Source organism: Nymphaea colorata, chromosome 2 (assembly GCF_008831285.2).
Source record: "Nymphaea colorata isolate Beijing-Zhang1983 chromosome 2, ASM883128v2, whole genome shotgun sequence".
Taxonomy (NCBI): domain Eukaryota; kingdom Viridiplantae; phylum Streptophyta; class Magnoliopsida; order Nymphaeales; family Nymphaeaceae; genus Nymphaea; species Nymphaea colorata.
The window spans coordinates 32,083,171-32,103,173 of record NC_045139.1 but is presented as its reverse complement, the minus strand read 5'-3'; the positions used below and the strand labels follow the sequence as shown (position 1 = coordinate 32,103,173).

General features: G+C 38.4%; 2 protein-coding genes across 2 annotated transcripts; one reads left to right on the top strand and one right to left on the bottom strand.

Annotated features, from left to right (window-relative positions):
- LOC116249279 (calcium-dependent protein kinase 2-like) lies at positions 1-3,887 on the top strand. Its single transcript, XM_031622499.2, has 8 exons — positions 1-1,072; positions 1,867-2,010; positions 2,123-2,275; positions 2,585-2,700; positions 2,782-2,949; positions 3,029-3,156; positions 3,308-3,407; positions 3,566-3,887. Exons 1-8 carry the CDS (start codon positions 358-360, stop codon positions 3,650-3,652), a joined length of 1,611 nt encoding a protein of 536 aa, XP_031478359.1. The 5' UTR covers positions 1-357; the 3' UTR covers positions 3,653-3,887.
- Positions 3,888-9,083: 5,196 nt separating this feature from the next.
- Positions 9,084-15,200, bottom strand: LOC116249280 (uncharacterized). Its single transcript, XM_031622501.2, has 6 exons — positions 14,894-15,200; positions 13,910-14,018; positions 11,389-11,519; positions 11,225-11,299; positions 10,712-10,861; positions 9,084-9,455 (listed from the first exon to the last, which is right to left on the bottom strand). Exons 1-6 carry the CDS (start codon positions 15,065-15,067, stop codon positions 9,336-9,338), a joined length of 759 nt encoding a protein of 252 aa, XP_031478361.1. The 5' UTR covers positions 15,068-15,200; the 3' UTR covers positions 9,084-9,335.
- Positions 15,201-20,003: the final 4,803 nt, after the last annotated feature.

Genomic DNA, 20,003 nt, shown 5'->3' with positions numbered 1-20,003 from the left:
AGTTCCAAGGAGACAACCTCGTGTTTTAGGAATAAGAATTTGCGTTCGTTCACTACAAGTAACGGGCCACGAGGAAGGATACCTCTCTCATTGGGAGCAAAGCAACTAAGCAAGGAATCCATTTGCAAAGTAGAGCCAGTTGTTTGCTTTACAGAGTGGTGGTTCTGCTTAAACTTGAAGCATCAGAAGCAGTCCACCCATCTTCCTTCCTTCCTTGCTCCATACTTCGTTATTTTGCACCCCCACCATCGAATATAAGACCAAACCGTGTCTCCTTCATCCTTCTGAGTTCAACCTCTGAAACGAATTCTCCTCAATCCATCAACAGTTCAGCAAAAATATTTGTTCTGACAGGAGATGGGTTTGTGCTTCTCGAGTTCAATGCGTGAAATTTCAATCTCCGAAGGACGTTGGACTCCAAAAAGTACGAGTGCTCGAGACCAAGCTCAAAACAGCAAAAAAGCTGCGACCAACAATCCCAGAAACGATGAAGACGTGAAGACCAATGATCGGAAAGGGGGCCATCCAGTGTCGAGGGCCATGTCCTCTACTGCTGCTGCTGCTGGAACCATTCTGGGAAAGCCCATGGTGAACGTTCACTCTCTGTATAAGATGGAGAAGGAGCTCGGAAGAGGCCAATTTGGTGTCACCTATCGCTGTACCGAGCTTGCCACTGGCACTCAGTACGCCTGCAAGACAATATCAAAGAGTAAATTGGTCAGTAAGTCTGACATAGAGGACATGAAGAGGGAGGTCCTGATCCTGCAACACCTCACGGGACAGCCTAACATTGTGGAATTCAAGGGAGCATACGAGGATAAGCAGTCTGTTCATTTGGTGATGGAGTTGTGTTCGGGCGGTGAGCTTTTTGATAGGATCATCGCTAAGGGCAGCTATTCAGAGAAGGAGGCAGCGAGAATCTGCAGGCAAATTGTGAATGTGGTCAATGCTTGCCATTTCATGGGGGTCATTCATAGGGACCTAAAGCCAGAGAATTTCTTGCTGGAAAGCAAGGATGAAAATTCTCCCATTAAAGCTACGGATTTCGGGTTGTCAGTTTTCATTGAACAAGGTAGCTTCCTTTGCTTGTAAAAAGTTTTATGAATCCTTTTATATTATTATGTTGTTTTCTTGCAGTTATATTTTATTTGATGGGTGGTGCTTTCTTTTGATGTTTTTGTCTTGCAGTTGTGATGCTAGCCAAAAACTGTTGCCAAGTTAACCTAATTGTGGTAAAAAAAGTGTTCTTAACTTGCCAAATTTCACCTTCAATAATGTGGCTAAGATCCATGTTGGCATGCCTTACATTGAGTTATGGTAGTAAACCAATTTCACTCTGCTGTGGTGCTTTCATGTTGCAAGAAAATTCTTTCACTTCAACTCACAGATATTTCACTCTGCTCTGATCTAATGCTCCCTGTATATGTTGCAGTAAATTCAATGATTAATCACGGTCACATATTTATATCAGACAAACCTATCTATTTATTGTTAGAGTGAAGTTTGAAATGCGGACTTAATTTACCTCAGCCCCTTGTAGGGATGAATTGTTCCTGTAGAATACATTGGTTTCTCTTCAGAAATCTATTTGGGTATGAGGTTTTCCTCTTATGATGTGTGGGATTTTACAGTAATGTGATTACCTGGGAGGTGTGCTCATATCGGAGGCTAATATATATGTTATGTACTAGTCATGTTATGCACTAGTCATTCTTTTGTTTTCAGTATTTTTAGAGCAGCCTATCTACAAGCATAGGTGTATAAAATGCTATTTGACTGTTATGTAATCAACATTCTAGATAAATTCTCATGCAATTATTGGTAACCTTAGCCATGATACTTAACTATTTATTTGATTTCTCCCAGGCAAAATATACACAGAAGTTGTTGGAAGTGCCTATTATGTGGCTCCAGAGGTACTACGTCGAAGGTACGGGAAGGAAATTGATATCTGGAGTGCTGGAGTTATACTGTACATTCTTCTCAGTGGCGTACCTCCATTTTGGGCTGGTAAAGCAAACTTCTATGTTCTAACATAGATTTATGAAATCTCTCCTTTCAGCATCGCTCTTTCATGTTTCCACTAAGATACTTGCAAAATCTGGTGTTTTTCTTTTTTCAGAGACAGAGAAAGGCATATTTGATGCAATCTTAAGAGGTCAAATTGACTTTGAGAGTGAACCATGGCCTTCCATAACCGACTCTGCAAAAGATCTTATTAGAAAGATGTTGACGCCAGATCCAAAGAAGCGCCACACAGCTGCCCAAGTTCTTGGTTAGATGTCTCAATTCACTTGTGAAAATCAACTGCTTTTACAATTAAAAGTCTCCTGTAATATCTTGAAAAAATGAACTTAAAAGACAACAGATAAAATTGAATTTGCACAATCTTTTGCATGCTTTGACAGCTATCTAGTGATCAACCATTTAACCTTGTTCTGCCAGTCGTGCAACTAGTTGCATGAAAATGGTGGTTCAAAAGTTTATGTTATGTATTCACATTGAGTTTAAATGATTTTGTTTCTATTCCATGCATATCAACACTTACGAAAATAATGGTAATTTGGATGGCTACATGCATCAGAACATCCATGGATCAAACGAGATGGTGTGGCTTCAGACAAACCCATAGGCAGTGCAGTTCTATCTAGGATGAAGCAGTTCAGGGCAATGAACAAGCTAAAGAAATTGGCACTAAAGGTTTACTGCAACACTCACATCTGTAGTTCCATTTCTTCCTATTAATATTGCATTTCACTATTTCTCTGTTTGTACACATAGGTTATCGCTGAAAACATTTCAGAGGAAGAGATCAAGGGGTTGAAGGAGATGTTCAGAAACATGGATACTGATAATAGCGGCACTATCACATATGAAGAGCTAAAAACTGGTTTGGCTAGACTAGGATCACAACTTACTGAAGCTGAAGTGAAGCAACTGATGGATGCTGTTAGTTACTGTTTAGTTTTAAAATTTCCAACCTAATTAGACAAGGGATATGTGGAATAAACTTTCTTTATGCGCACAGGCTGATGTTGATAAAAATGGGACCATTGATTATGTTGAGTTCATCACTGCAACCATGCATCGGCACAGGTTGCAAACAGAAGAAAACTTAATTAAGGCTTTTCAATACTTTGACAAGGATAATGACGGGTAAATGCCTGTTTCTGTAAGAATGTTTCATATTCCGCAATTACATAGTAGATTACGTCTTTTCTTGGCAGATTCAACCAAGGTGAAAGCTTTCAACTTTAAACTAGTCAGTACGTCTCCATTGACAATTTGGTCTCCTTATTTTTTGCAGTTATATCACCACAGACGAGTTGTATCAGGCTATGAAAGGTTATGGTATGGGTGATGAAAGCACTATCAAGGAAGTTCTTGATGAAGTGGACACAAACAATGTAATCTACTTGTTCCTGAGAAATATTTTCTAGATTGAAGGTTTTCTCTTAGCTGTCATGTCTTCTAGTCTGATGTTTTACATTATTAAAGCACCTTCATCAAATTGCCTGGGTATGAAGAAATTCCTCATTTACATTGAAAAATGGATTCTGTACAGGATGGAGTCATCAATTATGAAGAATTTTTTGCCATGATGATGAGGGGAACTCATGAAGCCAGTGGCATGAGGAAAAAGTTCTCTTGAAAATCTGTATATGCTGTTCAATGGGGAGTCATCTTCACCATATGCGTTGGATCATAACATGTGGCTGCACATTATATTTGTTGAATCATGTTCTTAACAACACGCATTTCATTTGCCGAGAAATTGCAGCTCTTGTAATGCAGGGTATTCTGCAGACTGGCAGCTTCACATAAATCTTGTTATATCTTCAGCCATCACTACCAAAATAAAGGATTGACATTTGAATTTAGTAGAACTCAGCTTAAGAGTACCAGTGAGGTTGGTTCAGAATCCAGAGCCAAGATTCAGAACACCTGCTTTGGTTTATTAAGTTCTCCAAGATCATGAATTTTCAAATTTCACACAACACAGTTTAATCACTCTGGGCCATACATCGACTCTCAAATTGGACATTCCATTGGAGTTCCATTCCTGAACTTATGCAGAGATTCCAATCCATCTCTTGGGTGTAAACGCTCTTACCGTGTGTAGATCCACTGTTAGCCCAAATTCAGATGAATGTTACCTGGATATAAATTCAGTATCTAATCTGAGTAACATGGGTGCAGCTAGTCTTTGTAAGAAACCAAAGATGATCAGAGCCTCATGGCTTCAGGCATGTAGCTGCGATTCGCTGTCCTTAGAGATCCATCAATTCAACTGAATTGGTTGGGAATGGTAAAAATTATTTAGAAAGTATTTTTTTTAGATGAAAACATATATAACTAAGAAAATGCAAAATATTTAAAAGAAAGTCGAATTATGTCACATGGCACTGTTATATCGGCCACTGCACTGATTCGATTCTGATGACACTTGTTCAAATGCGTGGTGATTGTGATTTTCTCCAGTGACGCTTTTGTTCTTCAGAAATTCTGTGCTGAAAATACACCTCATCTAAAGCATAGAGGACAAATACTTTAAAATAATCTTTACTTAGCCGATGGAACTTCAAGAATGTGATTCATGACGTTTCTGAGAAAAGGTATTGATTCCATGCAATCACTTGGAATCAAATCCCAAGGCTGTTGGTACTCTTTTCCCAAGCTCAACCAAGAAAGCATATCAAAACATCATTTAGAAGAAAAATGTATAAAAGCGGCAAAGATTATCACATTTATTTTTGAAAGAAAAAGGAAAAAATGTATAAAATTGACTAAAAAAAAACATATATATATATATATATATATATATATTATGATTTTGAATTTTCAAGTTAAATGGTGTATGGTAAAACCATCGTAGAAAGAGAAATCGTAAACAGGAGAAAAGGATGGGTTCCCACCATCGAACCGCCAATGGAATGGGTTACCTTGACACCCATTTGATGAGAATCTTCTGGTTCAGGTCGACTTCAATGACACCTGTTCCAATCATGCGTCCATGCGTCAAAGATGATATCTTTGTCGCCGGATGCAGCGGCATCCTCCCCAGCGGCACCTTCATCGCCACTCAGTCCCTTTTGGCCGACACCAGTCACTTCCACTTCCGCCATAGCGTACAACAGCCCAAACACATCCATTCACAGCTCAGGGCCGCTGCAGGGTCCAGCGATGCAGCCAAGCTCTTGGCTTCCTTCGCGAACTGTGCCAACCAGCCACGCTTCCCTGTGGAGCAAGAGGCTCCGCATCCGAGCACGTAGAATGCCGCCATTAGAGCCTCCCTCTGAGGCCAAGATCACGCTCTTCTACTCTACCATCAAATGCTGGCCCATGGTTTCATCCCTGACAAGCATGTGTTCACTTCTGTGGTCAAGGCTTGCTCTTCCATGGGCTCTGCTTTTGTGGAAGGCGTGGCCGTCCACGCACAGATCATAATCTCCGGTTTTGGTTGCGACCCGTTTGTGGGCAGTGCCTTGATCGGAATGTACTCCGGGTGCGGCTATCTTCGTGCTGCACGCGGAGTATTTGATGGAATTACTGAGAAGGACACGGCCACGAGGACACCAATGTTGTCTGGTTACGTGGAGAATGGCGACGTCGAGGGTGCATGGGAAGTGTTTGTTCCAATGCCAACGAGAGATGTTGTGGCTTGGAATGCTATGGTATCGGGGTCGAATGTGGGTCAGCTTCAGATGCTCTTGAGCTCTTTCGCAGGATGATGCTCCTTAAGGTGAGAGTCCGAGACCTAACTATGTCAACGTGTTGCGGTGCTTTCGGCCTGCTCAGAGCTGGGTTCTCTTGCTCAAGGAAAGTGGCTACACGCTTTTATTGAGAGAGCGAAAATCGAAGGCTCTGTGACACTGGAAAATGCTCTTGTTCACATGTATGCTAGATGTGGTAGATTGGATTTTGCATACAATTATTTGTAAATAGTGAATCGAAGAACCTAGAATCATGGAATGCCATGATCACAGGCTTTGCTGTACATGGATGTCGGACTTGTTCACTGTCACTCTTCTCACAGATGATCAAGTTAGGCTTGCAGCCTGATAGGATTACATTCATGGGTGTCCTTATGGGCTGTAGCCACGCAGGTATGGTTGACGATGGTTGGAGATGCTTGCTGATTATGAGAAGGATGTATAAGATAGAACCAAGGGCAGAACACTATGGATGCATGACTGATATTCTGTCTCGTAGAGGGTATCTAGCAGAGGCTCACAACTTACTAGAGAGAATGCCATTTGCCCCGGATATTTCTGTATTGGGAGCCTTGTTGCATGGTTGCCTGATTCATGGATATCACAAGATGGGACTGCATATTGCAGAGGAAATTATCGAGTTGATTCCGGAGGATAAAGGTCGATATGTGACTTTGTCCAATGTGCTGACGATGCTTGGTAACAGAGAAGCTGCTTTTGGCGTAAGGAGATGGATGGAGGACTCTGAGGTCACCAGATCTTCAGGAAGTAGCACAATCGAAATCGATGGATCTGTTCATGAATTCATAGTAGGAGACAGATCCCATTGCAGGACAGCAGAAATATATTGGATGATAACTTTGATTCATGACAGTTTGAGGCCCTCAGAGTACTTTCTTCCACAGTATATATAGTAACAGTGCCTGTGAAGAAGCTTGAACTTGTAACATTCAGAAAAGCCCATAAGCTTGTGCTTGCAAGGTTGCAAGGTGCAGACATCAACTGTTAATACAAATAACAGAAGCTCAGTTATACTTATTTCTGTGATGAAAAAGGTACATGTAAAACACTTTACGTGTTTGATGAATTAAGAAAAAAAAGGTTGTTGCACAGACAGTCTTGCAAACCACACGCTTTGTCATAGGTAACTGAAATTTCAATTGTGTGGATACAAACCAGAGAGTCATTCGGACCCATTCTCCGATACTGTGAAGATTATTGGTAGAATGTGATTTGACGTTGGACATATTCAAATGTTGCTTTTGCTTTGGACATTGGACAAGTTTTAGGAAGAAGACACCACAGACGACGCCATTTTCGCATAAACCGACAAACAACTAGCATTCAAGGAATAAAACTACTTAAATTTGAACAACGGATACCCGTTTTCATCCAAATGGTACAAAAGAGAATACCAGAAGCACGAATGACCTTGTGTGTGTGTGAGAGAGAGAGAGAGAGCTAACCTTGGTAGCAAACAGGTGGGTGCTTCGGAACAGAGAGATGTAGTAACATCAACAAGAAGATGAGAGTCCAAGGGTTAAAGTTTCGTGTCTGCACCACCGGGAAGAAAGGTCGCTGCCCAAGAACAAGCATACCACCTGACCTTGTGTGTGTGTGTGTGTGCGAGTGTGGGTGAGAGAGAGAGAGAGAGAGAGCTAACATTGGTAGCAACTAGCAAACAGGTGGGAGCTTCGGAAGAGAGAGATGTAGTAACGTCGTCAAGAGGATGAGAGTACAGGGGTTAAGCTTCGGGTCAGCACCACCGGGAAGAATGGTCGTTGCCCAAGAACAAGAATGCGAAACTCTCTGGTTGTGAGAGGGTTCGTGTCAGGACCAACGTCGATAATAACGAGGATGGGAAAGGACGGCAAAATACGACGAGAAGAACCCGATCCCTGTTTGAACCTGTAAAAGCAGGTGAATTTTCTTATCCTTCCGATCTGCTTCTTATTACGTGTAGAGCCCAAATGTCAGAATACTTTTCTGTACTTATTTACTTATTGGGGAAATTTTCAGAAGAACACTTAAACAGTTACCGATAGTAAAACCACATTGTAAACTTTTTATATTGTCAAAAAAATTGCAGCCAACATTTTTCTTTCTAAGGTTAAGATAGTTTCACTTCAAACCTTTAATCTTCATAAATTGTTAGTTACAAAATCAGGTAATTGTTCAATACTGCAAATTTCTTATTCAGCACGGATATAGTTAGTTCAAATACAATGGACTGGTAGAATCCAAATCTTTCTTTCGGTGGATTTGATAAACAAATGATGCATCCAATCAGATTGTTCCGAGCCCTTCATTCAGTTACAAGTCAAGAGACTTTATCACGGAACTCTCAACTGAGCCGAAACCACTATGATATACCTGATTCAGATCCGAGTCTTGGCTTGCTGTTGTAATTTATACTTGAATCCAATTAAGCAAGATCAAGACATTTTGGGTATGCTTGTTGATCTTGAATTTGGCGACTGATGTGACTTGCGATCGCTGAGACTTTCAAATCCGAAAATATAACGTCTGCCCCTTATCCTGTTGGACGTCAGAGCAAATTAATGAGGGAAAATGATCCATAGATCATCCTTAGTCTCACATGGGCAACCGGTTTCCTGTATGGCCCGTTTGTTTCACATTCTATGAGGAAATGGTCACCAGAAATCTGCTCTTATTTAGAAAACATGGTCTTAAACAGTTCAGCACAAGAAACTGGAAAGTCGCTGAAAGTTCCATCTGTGGATGGCGTAAGGATACCAGTTGTTCCTTAATCCGAGAACAAAGGAATGCGTAGGCAGGTCTACAACCTAGAATCAGCATTTGGAGGATTATTGAAATCCACAAAGGTCACAAGCATGAGAAATTTTGAATAATTAACAAGTGCAGATCAAAACCAAGTTTCTTACTTCATACCTGATATGAATTCCTCGTTACTAATAATTAGCTACAGATGCTGATCAAAACAATGCGTTTCTATATAATCAAAACCATATCAAAAGTCAAAAGAGGAGCATAATCACTCTTGTGCACACCGAATAAATTCCCATGATTGCCTACATACACTGCACGAGAGAATATATACCTTAAACTTTATGTGTCCCATAACTCAACTTCCAGCTAGAGATGTGATGCTGCTACATGGTTTGTGTGAATTACTAGCAAGCAGGAAAAAATTCACGTGCAACGACAGTAGCATCTAAGTTCCAGAACAACAGCTTGCGTAGGTGAACATGCTTGCTGTCCTGCCTTGGATAATCAATGAGCCAGGCATGACGACCACCAAGACCGCATCATAGCGTTTCCAAGTACGTTATTATCTGCTTATTGGAAACAGCAGGAAGCTCATGCCACTAGTAGCAGTACAAAAGGTTGAAATGCCTTGAAACAGCAACAATTTTTTATCTATTTCCGACCAACATAACCAGTACAGTCTTTGCATTAGCAAAACATATCAAGATTTTCATACCAACAGACGCGAACAACCTTTAATTTTCCTGACATCGTTTACATTCTACATTCTCAAGTACACTCAGCAGAAGGCAAAGCAAAGATTCCGCCTTCATGCTCAATGCAGAAGGCATCCTACTAGCCTCACTTCTCATCTTTCATCTGCAAGGGAATCTAATCAGCATCAACCTCCTCAGCAGATTTTTTATATTCTGGCTTAAGCTCATAAGTTCCCTGGTTTGTTCCTCGCTTGTTATAAACGCACAGTTCATTGAGGATCTCCTTCAAGAATTGCTGAAACGGGTTCAAAACAGAGAATTAGCAGTGTCAATCAAGCAACAAGCTGTTAACACAATTAAGGCCTACAGTTACTACCATTTCCTATAGGTCCGTTTCCACACACTTAACCATGACGAGTTGCTCCAGCACACAATGACAATGAATTAAAGATTGATCTTTTCAGGGGCACAACAATTTTCCCCTTATCATGCATTCGGTTAAGTATTTGACATGATTCTGATTATAGAAACTTGTTGGCAAATACAAAATCTTGAATATGACATCCATTTACTCAGTTTCTACAATGATTCCCAACCCCAATAATTTCTTCAATATCTCATCCAAAACCCAATTATCTTAAATCTTGACGATGCCGAGTGTTTCACATTTCACTGCATAATTCTCTCTCCCCCCAATACACACATATCTGTGTGTGGTTTTGTAAATAAAAATCACGTCAACAAGACATAGGCACAGACTATAGAATTTCCTTTGGGAGGCAATAGGTTTAATGGTTCTATTTAACTTTTACATGTTCACGTAGGAGGTCCATTCCCAGATTTCATGTCTTCAACTGCAATAATGTATGATTAGCATAATGCAAACCTTTTTTTTTTTTCCTACCAGAACCCTGACAAAAATTTGTGCCTTGGGTTTCTTCTTCATAACCAAACACTTACAAGAGTATAATGCACACTTACAAGGGTGTCAAGTGTTCGTCGACATCAAGGACACCCACGTCATTGTCAACAAGCTGATGGGTACAATCATGAACAAGCTATAGAGATTGGCAATGAGGTTCAATATCACAAAGAAAGATAACAATCCAGCAAAATCTTATTATTTGGACCACACAACATAACATCAACATTCATACTGATTGGACATATGAGATTTGTCTAATGCCACCACCTAGAACTGCTAAAAGAACACCAGATATGTGTGCCCTTATGTGTGTGTGTGCGAGTGCGTGTGTTTGTGCAGAGGCACAAGTATGCAAGAGCTATAAAGAAATGCTAGCGATAGCGACTGGCAACATTCTGTAAAAAGACAGAAATATTTGTCTGTGGCTTTGGCAAACCTCTGAGAAAGCAAAAGGAACTAGCCATCCTCAAGGAACCCAAATTCCCCATTTCCACTACAATTACACTGTAATTCCAATGATAATTTAAATTTGTTTTTCCACTCATTAAATTCTGTAATTCCCATCAGAAAAGCAAGTTGGTAAAAGAAAAGCTGAAGATACTATAATTTAAGATCAAGAGCAATACCGCAGGCTGGTCTGTCTCTTGCACAAGCTGCTTTAAAGTCCAATTTGGCTGTCTTTCAAAAAGCTTGAACATGATATCTTCCAGTTCACCACGATCCCTACGTGTTCTTTTCATGTCCTGACCCTTCACTGGAGCAGTTTTCTTCTTATCCTGGGTTCAGAAACAGGATCACTGCTGAGAGGTGATATCCAGTGACCAAAAGAATGAAAAACTTAAGAGGCTTGTGTCAACAAAAGAAGGTAAAAACTGCTGAACTCTGTATAATAATATAATTATACCCTCAGTTCCCTATCCACCAACCAGAAAAAAAAAAACAGCACATTTGATTGAGACTATCCAGGCCACAAGGACCAAAACAGAAAAGAAGTTTCTATAATACAATGTAATACAGCTTACATCACAGTTATAGAGAACACTGCATTAACTACATCCTAAGCGAGCAGTATCTTCCAACTTCGTCAAAAGGAAAGCAAATGGATAAAACTCCCATAGCACAAGGCGTGAAGTAAATGCCTTTGAATTCGAGCCAAGCAAGCCAACCATTCCAGGCATGGGCCTCATATGTACTCCACGATCATTATCGATCACCTTCAAGGTAAAAGTAGAATTTGATCAGTATCCAGAAAAAAGAAGGGGAAAATTGTCAACCGAAACAACTGAAAAAATAAGATGCACACCTGAACTTGTCTAACTTTTATCTTGGATTTGTTTGTCCTTTCCCTGCACAATCTTCGATATTCCTCAATATTTTCATTATTTGGCTTCATATCAAATTTGTGTTCCACCTTCCCTTCCACTGAAACCCGTCCTACAGCATTTAGGGAAAAACAAGTTCTTTAAGAAAGTGATAATACCTATGCATAAGACTGCAAATTATTACAACTGCAGAAAGAAAAGTGCCAGATAGTTGTTGTATTAATTAGACTTCTCAACTAATGGAGACTAGTTGCATTTTTCTCAACTGTAAAGACAGCAATTTCACAAACCTCATGACAGGTAGTCAAACAATCAGCAAGGGACACAAGTTTCAGAAATTAGGTTCTGCAATGAGGCAATAGTTCAAAACTAAGAATGAAGAATGTTCATCAAGAAAACCAAACTGCCCAAATGAAATGTCAAAATATGCAGAAATCAACTTACAAAAACAAAACTGCAAAGATTATAGTGTTTCCAGTCTATACACCTAATATGGCCTAGAATTAATATGTTCTCACGACTTTCACAAAAAAATGGGCCCTCTGTCTCTCTGTTTGTCTTTCTCACTAAAAGTATATATAAATACACACATGCACACATATATGGGACATGGCAGCATCCCATCTAGAATAAGTGCTTTCCTAAGCAAAAAACAAAGATACTAGGGTCTTGGCATGAATCCATGAATACAATCTTACACCCTAAAAGCTTCCTGAAAGCTATATATGTGTGTCTCTGAGCACGCATATTTGGATGACATCCACGAAAGCAAAAAAATGTCCTTCTCCCCTTCAATTTAGATTATAAGAGATCTTTCATCTATTTCACTGATTTCCTTCAGCAATATGTCCCTTTGTCCCTTACAAGAATAGATTTCCCAGCCTACTCTATGTAATTTTTGGCATCAAATCTTAAGTTGCGATTTTGAAATCCTTCTAACCTACTTCTGGGCGTCTGATCATAAAAGTTTCAAGCAAAGTTTTCATTTTTGTGATTTCGAAAACCTCATCAGTTATCACTTTTGTAGCCATAATCACCTTAGTACAAGATGTTTCTACCTTCTGTGAACAAACCTACTTGCAAACCATTAGGAGTTATCTGCTTAGAAGTCAAGATGCCCCATTTTCCACTCCATGCAAGAGAAATCTAATTTTATATATCGCGCCAGATTCCCACAAGACTAAACAACCACCAACACCAGAAGTAACCCATACTTGGAAAAATTGTTCTAATTTCTAAGTAGGTATAAGTACCATCCACCTGTACAGCAAGGCTTCCATCAACTTCCTCCCTGAGAAAAGGTCTACAAAGGTATCAATAGCAAACTGTCCTGAATATTTCGAACTGCCATAGATGAATCAATTGTTTTGTGGTTCTAAATCTATGAATCATACCCTTAACATCATCCCAGCAAAGTTTTCCTACGGACTTTTTTCCAAAAATGGTTTTCCTCAGAAGAATCTTGCAGAAAATTGGGACGTTCTTAGCCTCTAAAAACTGAATAATAAAAATGAGAAAAACCATGAAAGTGTAGCTTTTAAAGTTTCTTTGCAAAACAGTTGTAGAAGTTTTCAGGATAAAAAGGCAAAAGACAAAAAGGGACTTTCCTTTAACAAACTTTGCTTGCACAACATATAATGATAATACTGCAACAATGTTCTCAAATAGTTGCAATAATGTTATGATATAACTAGGACATATATCAGAAGCAAATAAATTGAAAATATAGATACTCTGCCAAAACCAGTTACTAGCTCAATATGTTGTCAATATCAGGGGACGTTCAGAAGTTTGAGATATTAGTGACCCAAACTAGTTTGAGTTTCCTGAAGCAAATTGTGATCTTATTGATCCATGCAGCTCTAGAAAATTTTAATGTTGCACCTGATGTCAAAAAGGAAGTCAAAGTGATGAAAAGATTAAGCGAAGCAGGTTCTGGAAGGATTAAGGGGAGCACATTTCATGTGATATATCATATAAGTAAGGTCTGCAAAGGAACTGATAAGAGAAAGTGAAGAGAGATAAGGAGACATCAAGGGGACTAAGCTTGTGTGTGTTTGATGCACTGAAAACTATTTCACTTCAGATGAATGTTATCCAAGCCGTACTGGGGCCTATCAAACACAAGACTTCTCCATTTTACAAGCCTTTTCTACAGCTTTTTTCTGGAATTTCATTCTGAAAACCCTAAATATTTTCTTTAGGGCATTTAGGCTATCAAATTAGCCTTAGGATTTTCTCCAATTGTTCATCAATTTTAAGTTGGATGGCATTTCTCTTGCAAAGGGAAGAAAAATTGCAAAAGTCTACACATGGATGAAAGACAAAATTACTCCTGCATATATTCCAAAATGCCATTATCTCTTCAACCAAGAAAGACATGAAAGAATATACATATGCATGCGCCACCAAACCCACACTGAACCTTTTTCTCCCCAGAGATACCAGCAAAATTTTTATAGTTAAGGAAAAAAAGTGCCATTCGAAAAGAAGAGAACTCACCTTGACTTGTCTCAGCAAAGACACACATAGGAACAAAGTCTTTAAACATGTTCAAGGAGTAGCTCTTTGGCTTATTTGCATTATCTGTAGTTGTCAGTTCCATATCAAACTGGACGAAGACCAAATAACAAACAATCAGGTCAAACTTAAATTGCACTTAAACTTCAAGCAACTGAAACAAAGAAACAACAGACTAATCTACATGTTATGTTTGAAAATATTAGGAAGTATGAACGAAACAATTTATAAATTGATAATACTTCGTCACCAGGCAAATCATCACACTGATACACATGATTTCAAGCTCTAGTTTTTTCCAAGCTCTTACTAACCTATAGCTTCCTGATATGGTAGAGTAAGACGACGCAAGCTGGCTGTGTATCCTAGTGAGACTGATTGGCATGTGTATGCGCAGCTTCTTTTTGACAAAGAAATGCACATGAATCTTGTGCAGTTGGTTGAAACTATGTCCTATCCTATCCTCTTCTACGGAAGAAAAAGAAAGACAGCTCAGGATTCGCAGAGACGTGTCGCTATTGAAGAAACACAAAAAAAAAAAAGAAAGATAAAAAAAGAAAGAAAAGAAAAGGGATCTGTTATGCCCATTTATCTGGAACTAGGGCACCATAGACACCATAGAGGCCGTAACAATTAGTCTCTATTCGTAGTAATACAAATCTCGTCCCAGACAGAAGCATAACCCTCAAATTTTCACCCATTCAGAGTTGACCACCACAGCCAGAGATTTCTTTAGATAGAACGAAGCAAGTTCCTAGAAGTAAAGGACACCCACATCACAAAACATCCATCCCATGAGGAATAAACCCTAATTCATCTATCCAGGAAAATTGCATACTGATAGAGAGAATCAACCAGTGATGACAACTAAAGCAAACGCCCCCCATTCAATAGCGCATTGAACCGTAACAAATGGTGAATGCACGATGGGCAAGTCCGAATTCTAGCGTAAATGCATGAACCAACCTGGACGGAGCAGGACGGATCGGTCTGGAGGGGATCGACGGAGAGGACGACCTTGGCAACAGGGTGTCCAGCGTCGGCGTTGTTCTGCCAGGTCTGAGCGACCACCTGCGGGGTCTTCATCAGCCATACGGCTCGCTCCGCCTTGCTCGTCTCCAACATAGCTTGTTCGTCCATCTTTCTCCCTCTCTCTTTGCTGTCGCTGGGGCTCGCTTCTTCTTCCCGTGCAGTCCAACGGAGGGCTGGTGCCTTGTTTGCCCAAAAGCGCTTTTAAGAGTCCACGACGCGTTTGATTTGTGCTGCGGGCACAACAGAAACGGAACGCGACACGCTCTATCAGATACTGCAGGATTACCGGACTGACATATTTGCCGAATCTCTCTATCGGACACTGCAGGATTAACGGACTGAGATCCAAATGAAGCGGATAAAATAGTCGGGAGCAATGCAGGTGAGTTCTAAAATAATGTAGAATTATCTGTTCTTTTTCACATTTCACAATTCAATCTAATTTCATTTTGGAGCAGAACTGTCTTTGTTTTATCTCAGAAAATTGGTTGTGCAGCTCGTCAGAAAAACGAAAGAGTTCATTCTCAATTCTGCAACTGATCTAGTATTTTTATGAATGATTGAAAGAAACAAAAAAAAAGTGTGAACTAACACTATTTGATGAAAATGTCAATTACATTTTTTTTCATTGTTATATATATATATATATATATAAAAGATGTCAATAATTTGATTGCTAAAATGTAGAAATTTGTTTCTCAAAATGCCATACATTATAGATAGTTGCTAATACTAATATAGTGATAGTTTTTTAGCAATAAATTTTTTGGTTTTAACTATTCACAACATCCAAAAAGATTGAATCATCATTATTATATATATATATATATATATATATATATATATATATATATATATATATATATATGTTAGGTCACAAATATCTGCTTAACTTCTATTAGTGAGGACGTTCTTCAGTATTAATCAGAAACTTTGTTTTTTTTTACTTAAAAAAATATTGAGAAGTTTAAACATTTCTAAATATTTAAACATTATAAAAATATGAGATTTTCTAGTGTTCCTCTCACATGATAAAAATTCAAAAACAACTATTGAACTGTCTAAGAAACCTAAATTCAAAACACATTTCAGACATTTTTTTTCTTTGTGTAGAATGTGAAAAGACAACAAGATTCTCATTTCGGCAGTTGTTTTCAAAAGATCGGAAGCTTTCAGCTTTTTCTCATTTTCGCTTTTCATTGAGCACCATTTTGAATTTTCATGTTTTGTTTGTTTGTGGCAATGGTATATATATATATATATATATATATATATATATATATATATATATATATATATATATATATATATATATATATGAAATTCTCTAAATATCTTAGGCCCTAGAGTTGTAATTGTCACAAAAAACGCCGTTTTTTTTTTAAACGGGTATTTAACGCTAAAAACAATTGTGTCGTATAATACCTGTATTATTCTCGTTTAAAAAAAAAAACGTTAAAAAACAAAAAACACGTTTAATACCCATATAATACCCATATTATACATTATTTTCTCGTTTTTTACCGTTATTTTCTCGTTTTTTGCCCTTTTTTATTAATTATTATTTTTTATAATTTTTAAAAATTTTAAAAAAAATTTGTCAAACTTTTTCCGTTTTATTTTTAAAATATAAAATTTTACCATTTTTTTGTGACAAATGTACCCACCCGCATGTTTGTCCGGAGAACCTGTTTACTGCCTGCGCTTCCTCGCTTGCTTCTGAACCAGCTTTGAGACTGCCAACTTCATTAATACTACAGTGTTCGGAGTAGGACACTGTTCGAACATCCTCGCGAGTTTGGGAAGAGTCAGTTTGTTCACCAATGCATGACATTCGGCGGGAAGCCCATCTGTCGTCTCTCATCAAGAATCACAATGTCGGCCACCTCAAATGCTTTGGACAGTCTTCCTCACGCTGCTAATTCAAGACTGAAAATTGCACGAAAGCAATCCCGCAAACAACTATCATTTTGCACCATGCCTGCCTCTGAATTATTGAAACAGATTCCTTCAGGAGTATGCATTGTTTCTGAAGTGGGTTCTTTTGTGGCTTTTTCCTGTTCTAATAAGGAAGGAAGGCATGGATGGTTCAATTGCTATCTGCTGCTTGCTTATATGTAGCAGCAAAAAATGGAGGAAACAGATGTTCCAATGGATTTGCAAGTTTGGAGAAGAGACACGACTCCGTTCTCGCATCTCCGCGAATCCCGAAGTCTTAGGAAGTGGGAGATACCGCGGTTTCGGCGATCTTGTAGCCGTCGAGAAATCGTGAACTGCTCCTTCTTGTTCTCTCCCTCTCTCGTTCATCTTTGTTCTTGGTTTGGGTTTCTTGGGAGGAGAATTGGACGGGCGGGCTGGTTGGTGGGGGAGAATCCGGCCGTTTGGTTGGCCGGAGTTTCGAGCAGATGATTTGATCCGATGGTGAATGAATGAGTCCGTTTTGCTGCGTGATGTCCACTGTAAACAGCGAGCAGAATCTCGTCGGCGATCCCGTCAACATGCCGCTAATATGTTTCCGACGACATTGTGCAGAATTTATGCAAGTTAAAAACGTAAATGGCAATCATATATAAACATCCAATTACATGAACCAGGTAAAACTTTTGATGCATCGTTGAAGAGCGACAGAGGGAGAGGGAGTCCAGTAGATTTTGAATTAGTTATTTGAGCAAGTCAATATGGTTCAAATTAATCCAGTTTTCTATCACAACCAAATTGGGAAATAAAGCAATATGCTTTTCAAAATTTTTATGTAGCAATATTGGGAAATAAAGCAATATTCTCTCCAAAATTCGAATAAATTTTCAACCTTTTTTAATTCCACTTTAAAATTTTTGAATGCTTTTACTCGATTTACCAAATCCACAGCCTCCCCGATTTGGTTGGTGATCCCAAAGGTGGAGCTCAGGGGCCTTTATGGGCCGGATTCATGTAAATTTTAGAAAATTTTATTTGTTTTATATAATATTTTATATAAAAGTTTTGAAAAATGATTTTTTGGCTCTTGTCATAATTTAGAAACATTGATTCGGCTTCGCTCATGCCCGATTTTCATAACATTAGTCCATACGAGTCATCGATCAGATCGACTCGACCCACTATACAAGCCATCGATCAGATCGACACGACCCACTAAACAAATCAAGAGATAAGAAAAACAAGAACACGATTTCTATTATAAAACGAAATCTTGTTACATGAATGATAATAATACTAAAAACGTGCTTTGAACTCTAACCTTCCCCTGCAGAATCCGCCGCTAGAGATGTCAGCAATAAAACCAGCACCATCATCCATGAGCAAAGCAATATTACGCTCTTTCTTTCTTGTTCTTTCCTTCTTTTTTTTTTTATTGTGGTAAAACCAGTAGTCGGCTGCTTCTTCATGATTGATCTTTGATGACATCGCACCATAGATCTTCATGTCTTGTATCTACTTCCTCGTGAAGATTTACGTAATCATAAATTATTGATTGACAACGATCAGCATAATTGAGATGCTGTTTATACATAGCAATTAAGTTCAAGAGCTCTCTTTTTCTTTTTTAAATATGTGAAAGACGATATATAGATTGAAGATTATTCCCGATGACATTTTTGTAGCATTTTTTAGCTCTTCCTCTCAACTCAACTAAGTGGGGAGACCTATTGAGGTCGAAGCCTTCACCCAACCCTCGTCTCTTTATGATACTATGCTTATTTTTAATAAAATAACAAAAATGTCTTTCTTAAAAACCAAAGTGTCTTTCATTGGCCAACTGAAGTCATAATATTTTAAAGATAATAAAAGTATGGATGTTAAATTATCAAATTTAAAAAAGGTATACTTTTAACGATACCCACTTTTTAGTATATTTATTTTTATATTTATATCTGAATTTAGAGTAAAAGGCGTGAATGAATTTGTCAGCAAAAGATGGCTTTGTACCGATTGTTCGGTCAGAGGAGAAAACTTTTATTACTGGCGGCTGATAGAGATGCCTCAATTTCTTAAAGTACGTGAGATCAAGCTGACTCTGGGAGATGAGCACGTAACGTTCTGCCATTTAAGATTTTTTTAAATGTTTGCATGAGTTGAACAAAATCTCACTGAAGTCAATTGCATTTGGGTGATGCTCATTAGTTTTTCAAGTTATAGAGATTGTAACAAGTATCTTGGTTCATAATTTATTTTCATATTTTATGTGAGTGGAGTTCTATCTAATTATCTAGTGTTCAGGTCAATTTTGACAGTTTGCGGGAGGCAAAGCCACATTTCCTTCTTCTTATCTTCAAAGGAGTCTTACAACGCACATATCACCGTCTTTAGTCCAAATAAATAATACTCACAAAAATCAAATTGAATTGAGAATACATTACCAGTCAAGTCTTACGGCACACATATCACGGTTTGTAGTCCAAATAAATAATACCCACAATGATCAAATTGAATTGAGAATATATTGCCAGCCAAGTCTTACGACACACATATCATCGTTTGTAGTCCAAATAAATAATACCCACAAGGATCAAATTGAATTGAGAATACATTGTCAGCCAAGTCTTACGACACACATATCACCATTTATAGTCCAAATAAATAATACTCACAAGGATCAAATTGAATTGAGAATACATTGCCAGCCATAATATCCACAAGGATCAAATTGAATTGAGAATACATTGCCAGCCAGACACTCAAGCCAATGAGCTATGCCATTCCCATCAGTTTTGAGTGTATCATAGAAATATATTTTTTAAAAATAAAAAATCCCCTAAAACAGGTGAAAATTTCAAGGAACACCTAATTTTTTATATTATCAGAATAAGACTATGTCTTTGGATGGTTAATCAAAGGCACCATCTATCAAATCAATTGTGGAGCTAGTGAAATTACTATTTTACCCTTTAAGAAAAGAAAGTGAAGGATATATTTGCTTTTTGCAAATCATTTTTTAGGCAACTTCTTAACAGTGATGGTACTTCAAAATATAATTTTTTTTTCTGCTCTGAGTCCTAAATTTCTCTTTGGGTTGTATTTTTGAGTTCGGGTGGGAGACAGTTGC

What these genes read in the sequence shown, in the direction of transcription:
- LOC116249280 (XM_031622501.2), bottom strand. Translation starts at nt 15,067, where the DNA reads ATGGACGAACAAGCTATGTTGGAGACGAGCAAGGCGGAGCGAGCCGTA. An exon ending in CTTTGCTGAGACAAGTCAAG is followed by an intron (nt 11,520 to 13,909) that starts GTGAGTTCTCTT and finishes TAAATGCTGTAG; the next exon opens with GACGGGTTTCAGTGGAAGGG. An exon ending in TAAAAGTTAGACAAGTTCAG is followed by an intron (nt 11,300 to 11,388) that starts GTGTGCATCTTA and finishes TTTACCTTGAAG; the next exon opens with GTGATCGATAATGATCGTGG.
- LOC116249279 (XM_031622499.2), top strand. Translation starts at nt 358, where the DNA reads ATGGGTTTGTGCTTCTCGAGTTCAATGCGTGAAATTTCAATCTCCGAA. An exon ending in GTCAGTTTTCATTGAACAAG is followed by an intron (nt 1,073 to 1,866) that starts GTAGCTTCCTTT and finishes GATTTCTCCCAG; the next exon opens with GCAAAATATACACAGAAGTT. An exon ending in ATGAAGTGGACACAAACAAT is followed by an intron (nt 3,408 to 3,565) that starts GTAATCTACTTG and finishes GATTCTGTACAG; the next exon opens with GATGGAGTCATCAATTATGA.